This window comes from Anolis carolinensis, unplaced genomic scaffold (assembly GCF_035594765.1).
Source record: "Anolis carolinensis isolate JA03-04 unplaced genomic scaffold, rAnoCar3.1.pri scaffold_7, whole genome shotgun sequence".
In the NCBI taxonomy this organism is placed as follows: domain Eukaryota; kingdom Metazoa; phylum Chordata; class Lepidosauria; order Squamata; family Dactyloidae; genus Anolis; species Anolis carolinensis.
The window spans coordinates 33,811,228-33,829,294 of record NW_026943818.1 but is presented as its reverse complement, the minus strand read 5'-3'; the positions used below and the strand labels follow the sequence as shown (position 1 = coordinate 33,829,294).

The window sequence follows — 18,067 nt, the reverse complement described above, 5'->3', positions numbered from 1 at the left end:
TTATATTTATATTCCACCCTTCTTTCTCACCCCAAAGGGAACTCAGGGCGGATTACAATGCACATATCCCCCTTGTCAATATAACAATATAATAATATACAATACTAATATTATGCTATACTAATAATATAATAGTGATAATAATATTCTAATACACTATTTTTATTGTACATTATATATTACATGTAATATTACTAATAGTCTTGCAATATAGTCATGTAGTACAATATAGTGATATATAATGCTAATGTGCTATGCTAATATAATATATTGTATATACAGTAGAGTCTCACTTATCCAAGCTAAATGGGCCGGCAGAATGTTGGATAAGCGAATATCTTGGATAATAAGGAGGGATTAAGAAATAGCCTATTAAACATCAAATTAGGTTATGATTTTACAAATGAAGCACCAAAACATCATGTTATACAACAAATTGGACAGAAAAAGTAGTTCAATACACAGTAATGCTACGTAGTAATTACTGTATTTACAAATTTAGCACCAAAATATCACAATATATTGAAAACGTTGACTACAAAAATGCGTTGGATAATCCAGAATGTTGGATAAGCGAGTGTTGGATAAGTGAGACTCTACTGTAATACATTTATTATTTCACTCTGATTTTATTATTATATTTATTATTTTACTCTATTTATTATGACATGTATTATTTTCCTGTATTTATTATTATTATTATTATTATTATTATTACATGTATTTACATGGATTATTTTACTTGGATAAGTGAGACTCTACTGTAATACATTTATTATTTCACTCTGATTTTATTATTATATTTAATATTTTACTCTATTATGACATGTATTATTTTCCTGTATTTATTATTATTTTCCTGTATTTATTATTATTATTATTATTATTATTATTATTATTATTACATGTATTTACATGTATTATTTTACTTGGATAAGTGAGACTACTGTATTATTATTATACAGTAGAGTCTCGCTTATCCAACGTAAACGGGCTGGCAGAACGTTGGATAAGCGAATATGTTGGATAATAAGAAGAGATTAAGGAAAAGCCTATTAAACATCAAATTAGGTTATGATTTTACCAATTAAGCACCAAAACATCATGTTATACAACAAATTTGACAGAAAAAGTAGTTCAATACGCAGCAATGCTATGTAGTAATTACTGTATTTACAAATTTAGCACCAAAATATCATGATGTATTGAAAACATTGACTACAAAAATGCGTTAGATAATCCAGAACATTGGATAAGCGAATCTTGGATAAGTGAGATTCTACTGTATTTGTATTTTTAATTTTTTTTATTGTAAGTTATCTTTTTATTTATCATATTTTATTATGTTCTTGTATTATTTTTAGTTATTTTCTGTTATTATAGTATTTTATTGTATTAATTTTTTAGTGTTTTTAATTATTTTTAGTGTTTTTTATTATTTTTTTATTGGGTTGCTAGGAGATCAAGTTGGAGGAGTTTAGCCTTCTAACTGGCAGCAATTGGATGAAAACAATTATTCCTCTCTCTCTAATTAGGACTTTATTTTTCTTTTCTTTTTGTTGTATCAACCTAGAGGTGTGGATGATGGGTTGTGTTGTCAAATTTCAAGGTTGGGGGGCCTGTAGATTTGTTGTTTTGTGGGTCGCCGTGATGCCATCACTCTTTTATATATATAGATTGTATTAATTTTTAGTGTTTTTTATTATTTTTATTGGGTTGCTAGGAGACCAAGATGGAGGAGCTTAGCCTTCTAACTGGCAGCAATTGGATAAAAGCAATTATTCCTCGCTCTCAAATTAGGACTTTATTTTTTCTTTTCTTTTTGTTGTATCAACCTAGAGGCGTGGATGATGGGTTGTGTTGTCAAATTTCGAGGTTGGGGGGCCTGTAGTTTTGTTGTTTTGTGGGTTGCCGTGATGCCATCACTCATTTATATATATAGATAGAGTATTATGGTGTCGTAACTTAGTTAAATTAGCCTCCCCACATACTCGACTGTCTTTCGAACTGCTTAGGTCAACATTGAGCTATTAATATGCCCCGATTATATCCCCTGGATTGGAGGAAGTGGCCTGGTCTGGATTCCGTTATCCGCCCTTTTGTTTCCCTACAGATCGGGTTCATCCGCCCGCATCCCATCCTCACCCGCCTCCTCCTGGAGGCCGCCGAGACCACCCTCTCCTTTGAGGCCTTTGTCATCCCCATGTTGTGTCCTCCGGTGCCGTGGGTCTCCCCGCACTTCGGGGCCTACGTCTTCGCCCCCACCAAGCTGATGCGCTACGTGGAGGGGGCCCTCCAGCACCAGATCCTGCTGGACAGATGCCCCTCCGGCCACCTCCACCCCGTCATGGACGCCCTCAACCAGCTGGGCAACTGCCCCTGGAAGGTCAACGGCCCCATCTTGGACGTGGTCGTCTCCATCTTCAACGACAAGGGCGACGAGAACCTGGACATCCCGCCGCCCCCGTCAGAGGCCCCCCAGCCTGCCACCGGGGGCGCCCTGTCCAAGGCGGCCCTCAAGCGGGAGGTGGCCCGGTGCCGCAAGAAGGCGGTCGAGATGTACAGCCTGCGCATGGACGCGCTCTACAAGCTCTCCATCGCCAAGCACATGAGGGACCGGGTCTTCTGGTTCCCGCACAACATGGACTTCCGGGGGCGGACCTACCCCTGCCCGCCCCACTTCAACCACTTGGGGAGCGACCTCACCCGGGCCCTTCTCCTCTTTGCCGAGGGGCGGCCCTTGGGCGCCCACGGCCTGGACTGGCTGAAGATCCACCTCATCAACCTCACCGGGCTGAAGAAGAGGAACTCCCTGCGGGAGAGGCTAGCCTACGCCAACGAGATCATGGCCGACATCCTGGACTCGGCAGACCATCCTCTGATGGTGAGTCATTATTATTGTATATTATTTACAGTGGGATCTCAACTAAAGAGTGGAGTTCAGGACTTTAGGGCTTCAAGGGAGCAGCCTCTGGGCCTTGTGTCCACTTTATTGGCAAACGTTTCCCCTTGACATTAAGTCTAGTCGTGTCCGATTCTGGGGTTTGTTTTCATCTCCATTACTCAGCAGACCATCCTCTGACGGTGCGTAATTATTATTATGTATTAGTTACAGTGGGATCATAGAATCATAGAATAGTAGAGTTGGAAGAGACCTCATGGGCCATCTAGTCCAACCCCCTGCCAAGAAGCAGGAAATTGCATTCAAAGCACCCCCGACAGATGGCCATCCAGCCTCTGTTTAAAAGCCTCCAAAGAAGGAGCCTCCACCACAGTCCGGGGGAGAGAGTTCCACTGCCGAACAGCCCTCACAGTGAGGAAGTTCTTCCTGATGTTCAGGTGGAATCTCCTTTCCTGTAGTTTGAAGCCATTGTTCCGTGTCCTAGTCTGCAGGGCAGCAGAAAACAAGCTTGCTCCCTCTTCCCTATGACTTCCCTTCACGTATTTGTACATGGCTCTCATCATGTCTCCTCTCAGCCTTCTCTTCTGCAGGCTAAACATGCCCAGTTCTTTAAGCCGCTCCTCATAGGGCTTGTTCTCCAGACCCTTCATCATTTGAGTCACCCTCCTCTGGACGCTTTCCAGCTTGTCAACATCTCCCTTCAACTGTGGTGCCCAAAATTGGACACAGTGTGATTCCAGGTGTGGTCTGACCAAGGCAGAATAGAGGGGAGCATGACTTCCCTGGATCTAGACGCTATTCCCCTATTGATGCAGGCCAGAATCCCATTGGCCTTTTTAGCAGCCGCATCACATTGCTGGCTCATGTTTAACTTGTTGACCACAAGGACTCCAAGATCTTTTTCACATGTACTGGTGTCCCCCATTCTGTATCTTTGATTTCCATTTTTTCTGCCGAAGTGAAGTATCTTGCATTTGTCCTTGTTGAACTTCATTTTGTTAGTTTCGGCCCATCTCTCTAGTCTGTCAAGATCGTTTTGAATTCTGCTCCTGTCTTCTGGAGTGTTAGCTATCCCTCCCAGTTTTGTGTCGTCTGCAAACTTGATGATCGTGCCTTCTAACCCTTCGTCTAAGTCGTTAATAAAGATGTTGAACAGAACCCTGCGGCACTCCACTCGTGACTTCTTTCCAAGATGAAGACGACGCATTGGTGAGAATCGCCCTTTGGGTTCGTTTGCTTAGCCAATTACAGATCCACCTAACCGTAGTTTTGTCTAGCCCACATTTTACTAGTTTCCTTGCCAGAAGGTCGTGGGGGACTTTGTCGAAGGCCTTACTGAAATCCAGGTACGCTACATCCACAGCATTCCCTGTATCGACCCAACTCGTAACTCTGTCGAAAAAAGAGATCAGATTAGTCTGGCATGACTTGTTTTTGGTAAATCCGTGTTGACTATTAGCAATGACTGCATCTGTTTCTAAGTGTTTGCAGACCACTTCCTTAATGATCTTTTCCAGAATCTTGCCTGGTATCGACGTGAGGCTGAGTGTTTGGAGTTCAGAGTCCAGGACTTTAGGGCTTCAAGGGAGCAGCATCCAGGCCTTGTGTCTGCTTTATTGGCATATAGTAAAGGCAAAGTTTTCCCCTTGACATTAAGTCTGACTCTGGGGGTTGTTCTCATCTCAATTTCTAAGCCAAAGACCTGGACTCAGCAGACCATCCTCTGATGGTGCTTCATTATTATTGTGTATTATTTACAGTGGGATCTCGACTTAAGAGTGTTTGGAGTTCAGAGTCCAGGGCTTTAGGGCTTTAAAGGAGCAGCCTCTGAGCCTTGTGTCCACTTTATTGGCATATAGTAAAGGCAAAGGTTTCCCCTTGACATTAAGTCTAGTTGTGTCCGATTCTTGGCTTTGTTTTCATCTCCATTACTCAGCAGACCATCCTCTGACGGTGCGTAATTATTATTATTATGTATTATTTACAGTGGGATCTCGACTTAAGAGTGTTTGGAGTTCAAAGTCCAGGGCTTTAGGGCTTTAAGGGAGCAGCCTCTGGGCCTTGTGTCCGCTTCATTGGCATATAGTAAAGGCAAAGGTTTCCCCTTGACATTAAGTCTAGTCATGTCCGACTCTGGAAGTTGTTCTCATCTCCTTTTCTGAGCCAAAGACCTGGACTCAGCAGACCTTCCTCTGATGGTGCGTCATTATTATTGTGTATTATTTACAGTGGAATCTCGACTTAAGAGTGTTTGGGGTTAAGAGTCCAGGGCTTTAGGGCTTCAAGGACCAGCCTCTGAGCCTTGTATCTACTTTATTAATGCTTTGTTGTGCCAGCTGTCAGCTCTAGTTTGTAGTGCGGTTTTCTTGTACTGGTTTTTTGTCTGCTGTGCTTTGAGATGTTTCTGATTTTTGACTTCAATCAAAGCAGGTTCTTCACTTTGCTTGACATATTCTGCCAGGGCATGTTCTTCTTCTTTGACTGCTTGTTTGACTTGTAAGAGTCCTCTGCCCCCGATCTAGGCAGATACATATTATTAAAATTATTATTATTATTATTATTATTATTATTATTATTATTATTATTATTATTATTTTATTATGACACAGCAAACAAGATAGACATGCTGGATTTTGTATCACAAAATCACAAGTCGAACACTTCCCAAGTGTCTAGGACTGTGTGATGTATTTTCGGATAATGCGTGCAGATCCCAGTCGGGTGGCCTTTTGCAGTTGGCAAATTGTGATTTTGTCAATGTCTATTGTTTCCAAATGCCGGCTGAGATCTTTGGGCACGGCACCCAGTGTGCCGATCACCACCGGGACCACTTGCACTGGTTTCTGCCAGAGTCTTTGCAGTTCAATCTTGAGGTCCTGATAGCGGCTGAGTTTTTCCTGTTGTTTTTTGTCAATGCAACTTTCACCTGGGATGGCGACATCAATGATCCAGACCTTTTTCTTTTCCACAACTGAGATGTCTGGTGTGTTGTTTTCCAGAACTTTGACAGTCTGGATTCGGAAGTCCCGCAGTATCTTTGCGTGCTCATTTTCCAATACTTTTGCAGGTTTGTGATCCCACCAGTTCTTTGCTGCTGGGAGCTGGTACTTGAGGCATAAGTTGCAATGAATCATTTGGGCCACATAGTTGTGACTCTGTTTGTAGTCTGTCTGTGCGATTTTCTTACAGCAGCTGAGGATATGATCAATGGCTTCGGCAGCTTCCTTGCACAGTCTGCATTTTGGGTCATCAGCTGATTTTTCGATCTTGGCCTGAATTGCCTTTGTCCTGATGTCTTGCTCCTGGGCTGCAAGGATCAGGCCTTCTGTCTCCTTCTTCAGGGTCCCATTCGTGAGCCAGAGACAGGTCTTCTCCTTATCAGCTTTTCCTTCAATTTTGTCAAGGAACTTTCCATGCAATGTTTTGTTGTGCCAGCGGTCAGCTCTAGTTTGTAGTGCGGTTTTCTGGTACTGATTCTGCTCTAGTTTGTAGTGCGGTTTTCTTGTACTGGTTTTTCGTCTGCTATGCTTTGAGGAGATTCTGATTTTTTACTTCAATCAAAGCAGGTTCTTCACTTTGCTTTACATATTCTGCCAGGGCATGTTCTTCTTCTTTGACTGCTTGTTTTACTTGCAAGAGTCCTGATCTTCTAGATATAAGCCGGTCAACATCACTGCGAGGGTGCAGTGAATGATGAATGGTCATGAGTTTTCTTGTTTTTCTGTCCAAATTGTCTAGTTCCGCCTGTGTCCAGTTTATGATGCCAGCAGTATATCTTCTTCTTCTTCTTCTTCTTCTTCTTCTTCTTCTTCTTCTTCTTCTTATTATTATTATTATTATTATTATTATTATTATTATTATTGACGTAGCCATAGAGCTATGCTATGTTGAGACCAGAAGTTCGGTTATTGATGGTTTCAGGCAACTGTGGTCCAGCTAGAAAAGTGTCCATAATAGGATCTTACTAGATTAATCTCCCACCCAGGGCAGGAAGTGGTGGATGAATACCGACGAACCGTGGCAAGCTTTGGCCTGCTGCATGGAGATCGCCAAAGCCACGCGGGCTCCGGACCCCGCTGCGTTTGTCTCCCATTTCCCCGTCCATCAGGTATGTGAATTTTCCGGTTTGCTCTGATCGAGCGGAAGGCATTTAGTTTAGACTAGCTGTGCCCGGCCACGCGTTGCTGTGGCAAAGTGGTGGTGGTATTGGTTAAAAATTGTTGTGTAATTTTTATTTGACATTATTTGCATTTTTTAAATTAATTTTATTGTAAGTTATATTTTTATTTATTATATTTTATTATTTTCTTGTATTATTTTTAGTTATTTTCTGTTATTATAGTATTTTATTGTATTAATTTTTTTAGTGTTTTTTATTATTATTTTTTGGGTTGCTAGGAGACCAAGTGGGAGGAGCCTAGCCTTCTAACTGGCAGCAATTGGATAAAAGCAATTATTCCTCTCTCTCAAATTAGGACTTTATTTTTCTTTTCTTTTTGTTGTATCAATCTAGAGGCGTGGATGATGGGTTGTGTTGTCAAATTTCGAGGTTTGGGGGCCTGTTGTTTTGTTGGTCGCCGTAATGCCATCACTCTTTTATATATATATAGATTGTATTAATTTTTAGTGTTTTTTATTATTTTTTATTGGGTTGCTAGGAGACCAAGATGGAGCTTAGCCTTCTAACTGGCAGCAATTGGATAAAACCAATTATTCCTCTCTCTCAAATTAGGACTTTATTTTTCTTTTCTTTTTGTTGTATCAACCTAGAGGCGTGGATGATGGGTTGTGTTGTCAAATTTCGAGGTTGGGGGGCCTGTAGTTTTGTTGTTTTGTGGGTCGCCATGATGCCATCACTCTTTTATATATATATATAGATTGTATTAATTTTGTAGTGTTTATTATTATTTTTTATTGGGTTGCTAGGAGACCAAGATGGAGGAGCTTAGCCTTCTAACTGGCAGCAATTGGATAAAAACAATTATTCCTCTCCCTCCAATTAGGACTTTATTTTTTCTTTTCTTTTTGTTGTATCAACCTAGAGGCGTGGATGATGGATCGTGTTGTCAAATTTCGAGGTTGGGGGGCCTGTAGTTTTGTTGTTTTGTGGGTCGCCGTGATGCCATCACTCCTTTATGTATATAGATAATCATCATTGTTGGTGAAGATGAAATGGGTCATCTTATTTATTTACTATTCTGATTTTGAAGTTTTTTTAAATACTGGTTGCCAGATTTTGTTGATATGTTGACATGTTTTAAATGCACTTTTGTTGAGAGTGTTTATAACATGGTCATTTCTCCCGGTGTTTTTCTGCCGCTTTCCCAGGACGGTTCTTGCAACGGGTTGCAGCACTATGCCGCGCTCGGCCGTGACGTGGTGGGAGCCGCCTCCGTGAACCTCACGCCGTGCGACGTGCCTCAGGATGTCTACAGCGTGGTGGCTCAGCAGGTCAGGGTCCTTGAAATGATCCCGTCCTTACCTTGGGATATTTTTCTTGAAAGTTTTGTGCATTTGTTTGTTTTCGAGCTAAAGCTACCATACATACTCGAGTATAAGCCGACCCTAATATAAGCCAATTTTACCACAAAAAAACTGGGGAAACGTATTGACTTGAGCATAAGCCGAGGGTGAAAAATGCAGCAGCTACTGGTAAATTTCAAAATAAAAATAGATACAAATAAAATTACATTTATTGAGGCATCAGTAGATTAAATGTTTTTGAATATTTACCATGATTCAAAGAAAAACAGTAAACTAGCTCTGAAAGTGGAAACCTAGGGTCAACAAAAACACTATGGTATTAACAATAACATCATAATAATAATAAAAACTTCATTTGTACCCTGCCCTATCTGTCTCCCCATGGGGACTCGGGCCAGCTTCCAACATAGTAACAGGCAAACATTCAATGCCTTCATAACAATGCAGAGCTAGATATAGATCTATAATTATATATACTAATTTCACATATGCATTTCCCCCTGAAACATTTGCAAATCCTCTCTCTATATATGTGCATTTCCCTCCTGCAATATTTGGAAGCCCTATATATTTATGTTTCTATCTATCTAGAAATCTGTGTGTGTGTGTGCATTTCCTCTGCAATATTTGCAAGCCCTACATATCTATATTCATATATATCTATCTAGAAATTTCTCTCTCTATAGATAATTATATCTGTATAGGATTTGCAACGACTTGCAAAGATATGAGGCAAAAATTCATATATAAAATAATGTATACACACAGATATACAGGTACATTGAAATCTCTAGATATGTTTATAGGATTTGCAAAAACTTGCAAACATATGAGGGGAAAATTCATATATACAGTAGAGTCTCACTAATCCAACACTCACTTATCCAACATTCTGGATTATCCAACGCATTTTTGTAGTCAATGTTTTCAATATATCGTGATATTTTGGTGCTAAATTCGTAAAAACAGTAATTACTACATAGCATTAATGTGTAATGAACTACTATTTCTGTAAAAATTTGTTGTCTAACATGATGTTTTGGTGCTTAATTTGTAAAATCATAACCTATTTTGATGTTTAATAGGCTTTTTCTTAATCTCTCCTTATTATCCAACATATTCACTTATCCAACGTTCTGCCGGCCCGTTTATGTTGGATAAGTGAGACTCTACTGTAGTAGTATTATTATTTGTTCTTATTATTCATTATTATTATTTGTACATTATTATTGTTAGTATTACTGTTATTTGTTATTATTTGTACATTATTATTGTAAGCATTATTTGTTGTTATTCATTATTATTATTTGTACATTATTGTTAGTATTACTATTATTTGTTATTATTTGTACATTATTATTGTAAGCATTATTTGTTGTTATTCATTATTTGTACATTATTATTGTTAGTATTACTATTATTTGTTATTATTTGTACATTATTATTGTAAGCATTATTTGGTGTTATTCATTATTATTATTTGTACATTATTATTATTATTTTGATGTTTAATAGGCTTTTTCTTAATCTCTCCTTATTATCCAACATATTCACTTATCCAACGTTCTGCCGGCCCGTTTATGTTGGATAAGTGAGACTCTACTGTACAATTAATGTATATAGATAGGTAGATAGATAGAAATATAAAGGTACGTAGGGATTGCAAAGGCTTGCAGGGGGAAAATGCCTATGTATCTGTAGCAGAGATTAAGAAATATTTCAGGGGAGAATGCTTCTATAAAATTAATGGGTGTATATATATTCTTCTTCCTGACTTGCAAGGGCTTCTTTCCCTTTTCAAAACATTCCCTTGGTTAAGAGCGAGGGAGGCTTTGGAAAAGAAAACCCTGATAAGGGACGGCAAGAGGAGAGATAAACATATCATCTATTGCGCCTCCCTTGACCCGATTATAAGCCAGGGGAGGCTTTTTCAGCTCATAAATAAGGGCTGAAAAACTCGGCTTGTCTTCGAGTATATATGGTAATTTTATTTTTAATGCTGGGGAGAAGTGTCTGGGAACAGGAAGCTGCTTTGGCTCTCCACAATAGCCTGCCTTTCTCCCTGGCCGCTCTCAAAAGGTGGAGGTCTTCCGGAAGCGGGACGCGGCCGCGGGGGTCAAGACCGCCCAGCTCTTGGAGGGCTTCATCGGCCGCAAAGTGGTGAAGCAGACGGTGATGACGGTGGTGTACGGCGTGACCCGCTACGGGGGCCGGCTCCAGATCGAGAAGCGCCTCAAGGAGATGGACGACTTCCCTCAGGTGCCACGCCTTCCTCTTTCTCCCCCTATAATTAAAAATATATATATATATATAATAACTAGCTGTGCCCGGCCACGCGTTGCTGTGGCAAAGTGGTGGTGGTATTGGTTAAAAATTGTGTAATTTTTATTTGACGTTATTTGTATTTTTTTAGTTATCTTTTTATTATATTTTATTATTTTCTTGTATTATTTTTAGTTATTTTCTCTTATAGTATTTTATTGTATTAATTTTTTAGTGTTTTTTATTATTTATTATTGGGTTGCTAGGAGATCAAGTTGGAGGAGGTTAGCCTTCTAACTGGCAGCAATTGGATAAAAACAATTATTCCTCTCCCTCTAATTAGGACTTTATTTTTCTTTTCTTTTTGTTGTATCAACCTAGAGGCATGGATGATGGGTTGTGTTGTCAAATTTCGAGGTTGGGGGGCCTGTAGTTTTGTTATTTTGTGGGTCGCTGTGATGCCAACACTCTTTTATATATATAGATTGTATTAATTTTTAGCGTTTTTTATTATTTTTTATTGGGTTGCTAGGAGATCAAGTTGGAGGAGTTTAGCCTTCTAACTGGCAGCAATTGGATAAAAACAATTATTCCTCTCCCTCTAATTAGGACTTTATTTTTCTTTTCTTTTTGTTGTATCAACCTAGAGGCATGGGTGATGGGTTGTGTTGTCAAATTTCGAGGTTGGGGGGCCTGTAGTTTTGTTATTTTGTGGGTCGCTGTGATGCCATCACTCTTTTATATATATAGATTGTATTAATTTTTAGCGTTTTTTATTATTTTTTATTGGGTTGCTAGGAGATCAAGTTGGAGGAGTTTAGCCTTCTAACTGGCAGCAATTGGATAAAAACAATTATTCCTCTCCCTCTAATTAGGACTTTATTTTTCTTTTCTTTTTGTTGTATCAACCTAGAGGTGTGGATGATGGGTTGTGTTGTCAAATTTCGAGGTTGGGGTGCCTGTAGTTTTGTTGTTTTGTTGGTTGCCGTGATGCCATCACTCTTTTATATATATAGACTAGCTGTGCCCGGCCATGCGTTGCTGTGGCGTTGTCTGGTGGTGTTGGTGAGAAATTGTTGAGGTAGTGGTGGTATTGAATGTCTGTTGTGTGGTTGTCTTTATGTTTAGTATGCACACTGAAGTGGATTATATGGCAGTGTGGAGTCAAGATAATCCAGTTCAAAGCAGATAATATAAGATTCTAAATGGGTTATATAGCTGTGTGGAAGGGCCTTGAGTCTACACTGCCATATAATCCAGTTAAAATCTGATAATCTGTAGAAGAGGCCTAAGTGAGGCCTAACTGCGCCTGTCCTCTGGGCTGAGTAGGTTGCTAGGAAACCAAGTGGGCGGAGCTTAGCCTTCAAACTGGCAGCAATTGGATAAAAACTATTATTCCTCTCCCTCTAATTAGGACTTTATTTTTCTTTTCTTTTTGTTGTATCAACCTAGAGGTGTGGATGATGGGTTGTGTTGTCAAATTTCGAGGTTGGGGGGCCTGTAGTTTTGTTATTTTGTGGGTCGCTGTGATGCCATCACTCTTTTATATATATAGATTGTATTAATTTTTAGTGTTTTTAATTATTTTTTATTGGGTTGCTAGGAGACCAAGATGGAGGAGCTTAGCCTTCTAACTGGCAGCAATTGGATAAAAGCAATTATTCCTCTCTCTCTAATTAGGACTTTATTTTTCTTTTCTTTTTGTTGTATCAACCTAGAGCAGGGGTCCCCAAACTTTTTAAACAAGGGGCCAGTTGACAGTCCCTCAGACCATTGGAGGGCCGGATTAGAGTTGGAAAAAAAAGAACAAATTCCTATGCATACTGCACATCTCTTATTTTGAAATAAAAAGTGAAAACAAATACAGCCTCACTGTTAATAATAATAATAATAATAATAATAATAATAATAATAAAGAGGGTTGGAAGAAACCCCTTGTGCCATTTAGCCCAACCTCCTTCTGCCATTGTGCAACAAAAGCACAAGCAAAGCACCCCTGACAGATGTTCACCCAGCCTCAACGTTGTTAACAACAACAACAATAATAATATATCACACAGTCCTAGACACTTGGGAAGTGTTTGACTTGTGATTTTGTGATATGAAATCCAGCATATCTATCTCATTTGCTGTGTCATAAAATAATAATAATAATAATAATAATAATAATAATAATAATAATAATAATAAAGAGGGTTGGAAGAAACCCCTTGTGCCATTTAGCCCAACCTCCTTCTGCCTTTGTGCACCAAAAGCACAAGCAAAGCACCCCTTAATAATTAATTATTAATTAAATAATAATCAAAATACCATTATAAACAAGCAAATCATTGGAAGGTGTGCACCAGGTGGGGGCCGGATAAATGGCTTCAATGGGCCGCATGTGGCCCCCGGGCCTTAGTTTGGGGACCCCTGACCTAGATGCGTGGATGATGGGTTGTGTTGTCAAATTTCGAGGTTGGGGGGCCTGTAGTTTTGTTGTTTTGTGGGTCGCCGTGATGCCATCACTCTTTTATATATATAGATAAAACTTTATTTGTTTTCCGCCCTATCTTCCCAAGGGGACCCTATGCAGGCCGTCCACGAGTTATTACTTATTTATTTAATACATTTCTATCCCGCCCTTCTCACGCCGACGGGGACTCAGAGCGGCTTACAAATTAAATTTACATACAATATTATATTATTAGCATAGCACAATACTGGCAATAAATTACAAACATTCAACTTACTACACCGTATATGTAGCCTACATATGTATACGTAGCATGTCTATAGACTTCGTATCATCTTTATTATTGTTATTATGTATTCATTATTTTGTATTTATTATCATTATTTATTCATTATTATTTTGTATTTTATTCCAATTATTTATTATTATTACCGTATATACTCGAGTATAAGCCGACCCAAATATAAGCTGAGATACCTAATTTTACCGCAAAAAAAACTGGGAAAACATTGACTCCAGTATAAGCCGAGGGTGGTAAATTTCAGAAATAAAAACAGATACAGTAGAGACTCACTTATCCAAGCTAAACGGGCCGGCAGAACCTTGGATAAGCGAATAACTTGGATGATAAGGAGGGATTAAGGAGAAGTCTATTAAACATCAAATTAGGTTATGATTTTACAAATTAAGCACCAAAACATCATGTTATACAACAAATTTGACAGAAAAAGTAATTCAATACACAATAATGTTATGTTGTAATTACTGTATTTATGAATTTATCACCAAAATATCACAATATATTGAAAACATTGACTACTAAAATAGCTTGGATTATCCAGAGGCTTGGATAAGTGAGGCTTGGATTAGTGAGACTCTACTGTATTAATACATTATTATTATTAATACATTTATTATTTTACTCTATTATTACATTTATTTTTACTGCATTTGTTATTATTACGTTTATTATTTCACTCTATTATTATTATTACTATTACTTTTAATTTACTCTAATTTATTATTATTAATACATTTATTACTTCATCCTGGTATTTATTATTATTATTATTAGATGTATTATTTCACTCTATTATTATTAAAAGGATACATAAGCACATTGACATTGAAGAAGATGAGAATGATGATTTAATCAGAGTTGAACAGTCATATCTTAAATTACAGTTTGATGTAAAGATTCAAAAACATTTAAACTACTGATGCCTCAATTAATGTAATTTTATTGGTATCTTGTATTATACCTGAGTCATTGTTTTCCCAGTTTTTTTGTGGTCAAATTAGGTGCCTCGTCTTATATTCGGGTCGGCTTATACTCAAATATATATATGGGGCAATTCATTATTATTATTTTGTATTTGTTATTATTATTATTATTATTATTATTATTATTATTATCCATTATTATTATTATTTTGTATTTGTTGTTATTATTAATTCATTATTATTTTGTATTCATTATTATAATTATTTATTATTATTATTATTATTATCCATTATTATTATTTTGTATTTGTTGTTATTATTATTAATTCATTATTATTTTGTATTCATTATTATAATTATTTATAATTATTATTATTATTTATTATTATTATTATCCATTATTATTTTGTATTTGTTGTTATTATTATTAATTCATTATTATTTTGTATTCATTATTATAATTATTATAATTATTCTTTATTTTGTATGTATTATTATAATTATATTACTATTATTATTAATTATTTATCGAATCATAGAATCCTCGAGTCGAAAGAGACCCAAAGGGCCATCCAGTCCACCTCCCTGCCATATAGGAAAAGCACAATCAAAGCACCCCCGATAGATGGCCATTCAGCCTCTGCTTAAGCCTATCCTTGTAACCTTGTGGGTTTTTTTGCGATCAAAAGTATTTTGAAAGAAAGAAAATGGTTTGAATCCTCTTAATTTCTTTTCTTCCAGGAGTATGTCTGGGAAGCATCTCACTACCTGGTGCAGCAAGTATTCAGCAGCCTCAAGGAGATGTTTTCAGGAACCCGAGAAATCCAGGTATATAATAATAATAATAATAATAATAATAATAATAATAATAATAATAATAATAATAGTCCTAGACACTTGGGAAGTGTTCGGCTTGTGATTTTGTGATACGAAATCCAGCATATCTATCTTGTTTGCTGTGTCATAGAATAAAATAATAATAATAATAATAATAATCCAGTTTCGTTCTCCCTTTCTTTCAGGGCTGGCTGACGGATTGCGCCCGCTTGATCGCCAAGTCCGGCCGGACGGTGGAGTGGGTCACCCCATTGGGCCTGCCAATCATTCAGCCTTACCACCGTTCCAAAAACACGATGGTAAGTCCTTTATTGATTTCGAGCACTATTTCTGTAGTCTATGAGGCTGGATGGCCATCTGTCGGGAGAGCTTGGATGGTGCCACAATGTGGTTGGATTGTATGCTCTTTTAGGGTTTCTAGGATGTGATAATTCTATAGCTCTGTTTCTCCACGGATCTTCTAATGTCTTTAGAACTGCATGGCCATCTGTTGGGAGAGCTTTGATTGTGTCTTCGGGCCTGGACTGGATGGCCTTTGGGGTCCCTTCCAACTCTAGGGTTCTATTATTCTATAGCCCTATTTCTCAATGGATTTTCTAATGCCTATGAGACTGGATGGGCATCTGTCAGGAGGGCTTCGAAAAAAATTCTCAGTGCTTTCTGTGATTTATTTGGTGTGCTGCTGTTTTGCTATTTTTATCCTCTATTATTATTTATTTATTTACTCATTTTTTATTATTATTATTATTTATTTACACATTATTTTATTATTTCTACTCATTTTTTTTGTTATTAGTATTATTTTACTAATTTTATTATTATTATTGCTCATTATTATTACTCATTATTAATATTTATTTACTCATAATTTTATTATTACTCCTTATTATTTATTACAGTATTTATTTACCCATTATTTTTATTATTACTACTCATTATTATTATTATTAGTATTATTTTACTCATTTTATTATTATTATTCCTCATTATTATTACTCATTAATATTTATTTACTCATTATTTTATTATTACTACCCATAATTATTTATTACAGTATTTATTTACCCATTATTTTATTATTACTACTACTCATTATTACTTATTATTATTATTAGTATTATTTTACTAATTTTATTATTATTACTTATTATTAATAATATTTATTTACTCATTTTATTATTACTACTCATTATTATTTCTTACTACTATTTTACTCATTATTTTATTATTATTTATGTATTGTTTTTGTTCATTATTATTGTTAGTATTATTATTATTATTATTATTATTATTATTATTTATTAACAGAATCAAAGGGCCATCCAATTCAAAACTCTGTCATACAGGGAAAGCACAATCAAAGCATCCTGACAGGATGGCCATCTGTTGTGAGAACTTTGATTGTGTCTTCCTGCCTCGCAAAAAGGGGTCGGACTGGATGGCCTTTTGGGACCCCTTCCAGCTCTATGATTCTACGGCATTATTTCTTCAGGGATTTTCAAATGTCTATGGGACTGGATGGCCATCTGTTGTGAGAGCTTTGATTGTGTCTTCCTGCCTCGCAAAAAGGGGTTGGACTGGATGGCCTTTTGGGGTCCCTTCCAGCTCTAGGATTCTATGATTCTACGGTATTATGTCTTCATGGATTTTCAAATGTCTATTGAACTGGATGGCCATCTGTTGTGAGAGCTTTGATTGTGTCTTCCTGCCTCGCAAAAAGGGGTCGGACTGGATGGCCTTTTGGGACCCCTTCCAGCTCTAGGATTCTACGGTATTATTTCTTCATGGATTTTCAAATGTCTATGGGACTGGATGGCCATCTGTTGTGAGAGCTTTGATTGTGTCTTCCTTAGTGGCAGAAAGGGGTCGGACTGGATGGCCTTTTGGGACCCCTTCCAGCTCTATGATTCTACGGCATTATTTCTTCATGGATTTTCAAATGTCTATGGGACTGGATGGCCATCTGTTGTGAGAGCTTTGATTGTGTCTTCCTTAGTGGCAGAAAGGGGTCGGACTGGATGGCCTTTTGGGGTCCCTTCCAGCTCTAGGATTCTATGATTCTACGGCATTATGTCTTCATGGATTTTCAAATGTCTATGGGACTGGATGGCCATCTGTTGTGAGAGCTTTGATTGTGTCTTCCTTAGTGGCAGAAAGGGGTCGGACTGGATGGCCTTTTGGGGTCCCTTCCAGCTCTAGGATTCTATGATTCTACGGCATTATTTCTTCATGGATTTTCAAATGTCTATGGGACTGGATGGCCATCTGTTGTGAGAGCTTTGATTGTGTCTTCCTTAGTGGCAGAAAGGGGTCGGACTGGATGGCCTTTTGGGACCCCTTCCAGCTCTATGATTCTACGGTATTATTTCTTCATGGATTTTCAAATGTCTATGGGACTGGATGGCCATCTGTTGTGAGAGCTTTGATTGTGTCTTCCTGCCTCGCAAAAAGGAGTTGGACCGGATGGCCTTTTGGGACCCCTTCCAGCTCTATGATTCTACGGCATTATGTCTTCATGGATTTTCAAATATCTATGGGACTGGATGGCCATCTGTTGTGAGAACTTTGATTGTGTCTTCCTGCCTCGCAAAAAGGGGTCGGACCGGATGGCCTTTTGGGACCCCTTCCAGCTCTATGATTCTACGGTATTATGTCTTCATGGATTTTCAAATGTCTATTGAACTGGATGGCCATCTGTTGTGAGAACTTTGATTGTGTCTTCCTGCCTCGCAAAAAGGGGTCGGACCGGATGGCCTTTTGGGACCCCTTCCAGCTCTATGATTCTACGGTATTATGTCTTCATGGATTTTCAAATGTCTATTGAACTGGATGGCCATCTGTTGTGAGAACTTTGATTGTGTCTTCCTGCCTCGCAAAAAGGGGTCGGACCGGATGGCCTTTTG

The 18,067-nt window shown here is 37.9% G+C and overlaps 1 protein-coding gene across 2 annotated transcripts in view; it reads left to right on the top strand.

The window, feature by feature from the left end:
* polrmt (RNA polymerase mitochondrial) overlaps positions 1 to 18,067 on the top strand; it is a 79,909-nt gene that overhangs the window by 41,024 nt on the left and 20,818 nt on the right. For both annotated transcript variants that reach the window (XM_062960311.1, XM_062960310.1), the window contains exons 10-15: positions 2,114 to 2,884; positions 6,888 to 7,010; positions 8,231 to 8,353; positions 10,466 to 10,645; positions 15,069 to 15,155; positions 15,350 to 15,463. In XM_062960311.1, the coding sequence (XP_062816381.1) occupies positions 2,114 to 2,884; positions 6,888 to 7,010; positions 8,231 to 8,353; positions 10,466 to 10,645; positions 15,069 to 15,155; positions 15,350 to 15,463 (1,398 nt within the window). The remainder of the gene's footprint in view (positions 1 to 2,113; positions 2,885 to 6,887; positions 7,011 to 8,230; positions 8,354 to 10,465; positions 10,646 to 15,068; positions 15,156 to 15,349; positions 15,464 to 18,067) is intronic.